Source organism: Vigna umbellata, chromosome 7 (genome assembly GCF_029865625.1).
Source record: "Vigna umbellata cultivar VRB3 chromosome 7, Vumbellata_1.0, whole genome shotgun sequence".
NCBI lineage: Eukaryota > Viridiplantae > Streptophyta > Magnoliopsida > Fabales > Fabaceae > Vigna > Vigna umbellata.
In genome coordinates, this window is record NC_142171.1 from 7,438,963 (window position 1) to 7,444,871 (window position 5,909).

Consider the following 5,909-nt stretch of genomic DNA (forward strand, 5'->3'; position numbering starts at 1 on the left):
CGACATTTTTGAGAGGATGGTGACGATCAAGCAAACAACCACCGTGGAAGAATACGTGAGAGAATTTGAAGCACTGGCCGGACAGACGAAGGCGTTTTCGGACGACCACTTGTTGGGATACTTTCTGGTAGGCCTACGAGAGGAATTGCGATGCTAGGTTAGACCGCACGTCCTAGAAATTTGATGACAGCGATGAAACTGGTACGAGACGTCGAAGAGGCTCTATGCGGGCTAGATTTGATGGGTTGGACGACATCCAAAAATTCCCCATGGGGGCGAACAACGGGAGGAGGAGCGGTGATGGTAAGAACCCAACCGCCGAGGAGCAATCCGGGAAGAACAACCCCAACCGAGAGCGTCAGATCAGTGAGACGAGACAACGCGACAGGGAGTAGTTCGGCGAGAGGACGAAGCCACTGGGAAGTGATAGTAGAGGAAGGAAATCGTGAAACCTTCGCTACCCAGAATTTATGAAACAAAGGGAAGAAGGGAGGTGTTTTAGATGTGGGGGGTGGGGGGGGCTTCAGTCCTGGGCACTAATGCCCTAAGAAGAGTTTACGGGTAGTGTTATTGACGAAAGATGAAGAGGAGGAGGTCGAAGCGGAGCCACAACGAAGGGAGCTATCGGCTTTTTCGACCAGCGAATTTGCAGATGGAGGGGCCATCTTGCTGGCCAACCAAGGTGTTGGATAGGAGGATCCAACAGCAAGGGGAGGACAGGCAGGAGCAGGTTCTAGTTGAATGGCAAGCAGGAGAGGAGGATAGTGCAACTTGGGAAGACAAGATAACAAAGCCAGAGCCTTTTCCAGAGTTCAACCTTGGGGACAAGGTTGATCTTTAAGGGGGTAGTAATGTTAGGACATGGAGGGTTTATGAAAGGAGAAAGATAGTAGAGAAATAAAGATGAGTACTTAACTGTTGAGCAGTTAAGGGGGTGGGAAAAGGTCTATAAAAAGGACCTCTTTTGTAGTTACAAGTAGATAGTTTTTTACTTTGAGTTGTAGACTGGTTCAGACCTGGTGAAGGAGGTTAAGCTCCTGGTTTTTCCCACTTGTATTCTTGATTCTTTGATGTGAATACAGTCGATTCATTACCATTTCTTGTTGTGAGTTTTACTGAAGTGTGCGAGTGAGCTAGAAAGTTAGGATTCTTACCCAGATTCCTAACATCATATCCCTAGACTTGACGATATGTTGAATGAATTGCATGAAGTCCAAATATTCTCCAAAATAGATCTTAAGAGTGGTTATCACCAGATAAGAATCAAAGAAGGTGATGAGTGGAAAATTGCTTTTAAAACTAAGTTTGGTTTATATGAATGGATAATGATGCCTTTTGGCCTTACTAATGCTCCAAGAACTTTCATGAGACTTATGAATCATGTCTTAAGGGATTGCATAGGGAAATTTGTTGTAGTTTATTTTGATGAAATCTTGGTGTATAGTCAAGGTTTGTTAATCAATTATTTGCAAACATTGACAAATGCACCTTTTGTATACATAATGTCATTTTTTTAGGGTTTATTTTCAATAAAAATGGGGTTCATGTTGACCCTGAGAAAATAAAGGCCATCCAAGAATGGCTTACCTCAAGAATGTAGAAGTTAGAAGCTTTCATGGATTGGGGAGATTTCTAAGTAACCATAAAATCCCATGATTTGGGGATATTGTGGCCATAGATAAAGGGTATCAAGTACCTATTGAGCCTAGGGGGCAATAGCTATAAAGGAAACTTACTTGGAGCTAAAAAGCAGGGGGAAGGGATAGGAACTTGATTATTCTAGATAAAGGCAACTTTTAGACTAAAATAGCTTCCATTGATAAAAGTAGCTAGTTAGTAGTTGTGAACTATGAACATATCAATTACATAGATGGTTAGAATTATGCTTGTTCGGTTTTTCGGCAACATGAAATATAAGCATGTATATGTTTTAATTCTCGTCAATTCAAACAACCCCAAATTATGAGTTTTCCCTCTTTTTATATCTTCATCTACAAACTAGTTTCATTGCTACAAGAATCCTTTGATCCATTTCACCCTCCAACTCTAAAGAAACAATAACATAAAACCTTCTAACAAATAAAGAAAAAATCATGCATTACAAATTCTCAAATGAGAAACGAAAAACCTCACACATGATATTCCAAACATACTAGATTGAAAAGAAACATTTAGGATCATGTGATATGGAGCTAATAATAGATTGTTTGTTGATTTTAAGCCTAACTCATTCCCACAAAATCGGCTTGTAAGGTAAGGTTTGCATCCACTTACATACTCTAAATTGGTCGTATCATTAGTCGATGTACGACTTCCAACATACTCTCCTCACGTCGAGGTATATATATCTCGAATTAATCCTAAATTCTCACAAAGATATATTTGAGGAGATAACGGAAATTGATTTGAAGGACAAGTGGAGGAATATAGCGGGATATGGGTGCAAATTCTCAATAGTAGCACTGCTACAGTTCTGAACTCCACCTTCTTGCTTTTCTCCTTTTTAAATGGAAAAAGTTTTCTCCTCTTGGGACTAGGCAAATTAAATCTACTTGCACAGTTTGATGTTCTACCCTCCGGGCCATTTATGAAATCCCACTCATAAGCACGTACGATACTATTTGTTTCCATCAAACTAGGCTTGTGGTCACAATTTTGAGAGATACAAGCTTGACCAGTTTCCACTAGATTAGCCTCATATCATTTATACGATGTGGGTAACATAGATTTAATTTGCCTTGTCCCAAGAGGAGAAAATTTTCTCCATTAAAGACCTATAAACCGGTAAACAACAAATATCTCCACAATAGGCTCTAACTTAGCTCTGATACCATATTAAGAAGTGGACTTTAAGCCTAACTCAACCCCACAAAATCAACTTGTAAGGTAAGGTTTGCACCCACTTATATACTATAAATTTTTTATTTAACAAAATAATAATATTTTGTTTAAGAAGCCTTAAACACCACATTCTTCTTAATTTTTACAAACTACACTTCCTTTTACAGAAGCTAATAATCTTAAAACTTTATTGACTAATTTTCAAAGATTTTTCCCGTTCTAGATACAATGTAATTACCTTTAATCAAAATAAACTTAACCTCTACGATTTATTTCCACCCATATCGCGCCATATTCCTGCCTTTGTCCTTCAAATCAACTTTCGTTCTCTCATCAAATATATCTTTTGTGAGAATTTAGGACTAACTCGAGATGTATATACCTTGGCTAAGTGGGTGCAAACCTCTCCTTAAAAGCCGATTTTGTAGGATTTGTTACCAATAAGGAGTATTGGTAAATCTTGAAGAAATTTGTTTTGATGATGCTACAAGAAGTTTTAGTTGAAGAAGATATTAGAATTAGTTAAAAGCAATTTGTAGAAATTAAATGTAGTAGGAAATTCTTGTAAACCTTGTAAACTTGCATTTTTAACTGCAATAATCGATTATGATTAAGCAATAATCGATTATCACAAGTCATACTTGAATAATCGATTATCACTTCATATAATCGATTATCACATTTTTTGAAAACCTGTAACAGAGTTGAATAATCGATTATCACTTACAATAATCGATTATTCATGGCAGTTGGGAGCTGACCTTTGGCACTCAGTGTACTTGGCTATATATTTTGTTTTGGAGAAATTAGAAAGTAACGTTTTTTGAACTGAGAAAGCTTAGAACACTGTGTGTCAGAGGAACGTTCTCAGAAAGCTTTTTGTTCATTGTTCCCTTGCTTGGTCTTGTGAAAGGAGAGGCTCGCGTATCGTGTGTCGATAGTCGGAGCAGACTCTTTTCAAGTTAGCAAGGTGCTCTGCCTGGTCTTGTGAAAGGAGAAGCTTGTGAATCGTTGGTCGATTGCTGAAGCGGTTCTCTTCAAGTTGGTAGAGTGGTTCTATTCATTTTATTCTTGTTCATTATCTTGTAATCTGTTAAACAATTTTTTAGTGAAAAAGGTTAATCACTATTCATAGTGATTAACGACTGGACGTAGAATCTTTTGATTCGAACCAGGATAAAAATTCTGTGTTGATCTTCTTATTCCCTAAACTCATTTTATTTTACGTATATCAACTGTTTGATTAATTTTCTGAAAGAAAATTATTTTTACTAAAAGGACCAAATTAAGTTTAATTGTGATCGAATACGCTTTCCACTCTCTGAGTATTAATTCCGCTGCGCTATACTCTTCGAAAAATACCCCCTCCGATACCATCAATTGGTATCAGAGCTTGCTTTGATAGTTTTTCAAAATTTGCGAAAATGGCTGGTCACAATCAAAACCATGTATATGCTGAGGGTGCTTCCATTAACAGACGTCCATTGTTTACTGGTGATAACTATGCTTTTTGGAAAGTTAGAATGGAGATTTTTATGGGGTCTGTTGACAGAGGTATCTGGGAAGCTGTACAAAATGGCCCTTATATTCCTATGAATACTGTTGATGGTGTAGAGACTGAAAAACCTTATTTTAATTGGACTGCTGAGGAAAATAGACGAGCCCAATTTGATATTAAGGCTCGGAATATAATTTTATCTGCACTAACCATTGATGATTTTGTCAAAGTATCTGTTTATAAAAGTGCTCAGGAAATGTGGAAATTTTTAAGAGTCACTCATGATGAAGTATTGAATGTGGCTAAGTTGACTTGTTCGAACTCATGGTCTACATCAAACTCCTCAAGCTCAAGCGATTCAAATGAGCAAGAAAATCTATGCTTGATGGCCAACGTTAAATCATCTGACAGCCAAATCTTGAAGAAAAAGAAGGACTATCAAGGTTCTTCTTCAAGTTTCAAATGTTATGGATGTGGTGAAAGAGGCCATCTGAAAGCTGACTGTTCAAGCAACAAAAGAAGTAAAGAAAGAAAAGAAAAGAAACTTCACAAGAGAAAGAAGGTTCACATTGCTTGGGTTGATAATGACTCAAGTAGTTCAAGTGATTCTGTTGAAGAAACAAAATTATGTTTGACAACTAATGTTGATGACACTGCAAGCCAAGTAAATTGTTCTAATTCTGAATCTAGTGAATTTGATTTGCAAAAAGCTTTTCTTGAATTGCTTGATGAATCTGAAAAATTGAATGTTGCTCATAAAAATTTGAAAAAAGAATTTAAACAATTGCAAATTAAATATGAGAAAGCATTAGATGAGGAAGTAAGTTTGAGAAATAAAATTTGCAAGTTGGAAATGAAAGAGTCTTCAAATGTTGAACATCCTGTTGAATGTCTTTCATGTAAGATTCATATGCTTAATATTGATATTCTTGAAAATCTTCTTGAAGTTGCAACTGGAAACAATAATGTTGAAATGCCTATAACTGTTAGAAAGGTTTATAAAAACAAAAGTGTTTTTAAAAGTAAGAACAAAATTAAAAGAACCCGTAGGGTATGGGTTGAAAAAGGAACTATGTCTTATAGAAACCCAAATGTTGTCACATGCTTTTATTGTATGAAAAAGGGGCACACTTCTAACAAATGTAGAATTAAACATTTTGATGTTCCAAATGGAAAATATGCTTGGATTCCTGTTATAAAGTAAATTGTCTCTAACCTCAAAGGACCCAAATGAGATTATGGGGACCAAAACTCTATTGTTTTGTTTTGCAGGTTAAGTTCTCAAAAGGAGAGGAGAGATCCATGGTATTATGCTTTCGGAAATAATGATCTAAGAGCAGGAAGTGAATCCATCAAATGGCATTCAAAGCCTTGGTTCGAACTCCATGTGATTGAGCTAAGTGTTGTTTGAACTGTGTTATTGCACTTTGTTCTGGTTATCTTTCTAATTTTCCATTATTTGATTACTGTTATATTCATTTAAATGAGTTGGTTGATAGATTTTCATTGGCATTTTTAGATAATTAAGTTATTTGATGATTGAATTGGCATTTCCGTTTCAAAGATGTTT

The 5,909-nt window shown here is 36.5% G+C and overlaps 1 protein-coding gene across 1 annotated transcript; it reads left to right on the forward strand.

The window, feature by feature from the left end:
• The first annotated feature begins 4,265 nt into the window (after nucleotides 1-4,265).
• Nucleotides 4,266-5,665, forward strand: LOC148195075 (uncharacterized). The gene is made up of 2 exons (XM_088094409.1): nucleotides 4,266-5,003; nucleotides 5,612-5,665. The coding sequence occupies exons 1-2, from the start codon at nucleotides 4,266-4,268 to the stop codon at nucleotides 5,663-5,665; spliced, it is 792 nt and encodes a 263-aa protein (XP_087950535.1).
• Nucleotides 5,666-5,909: the final 244 nt, after the last annotated feature.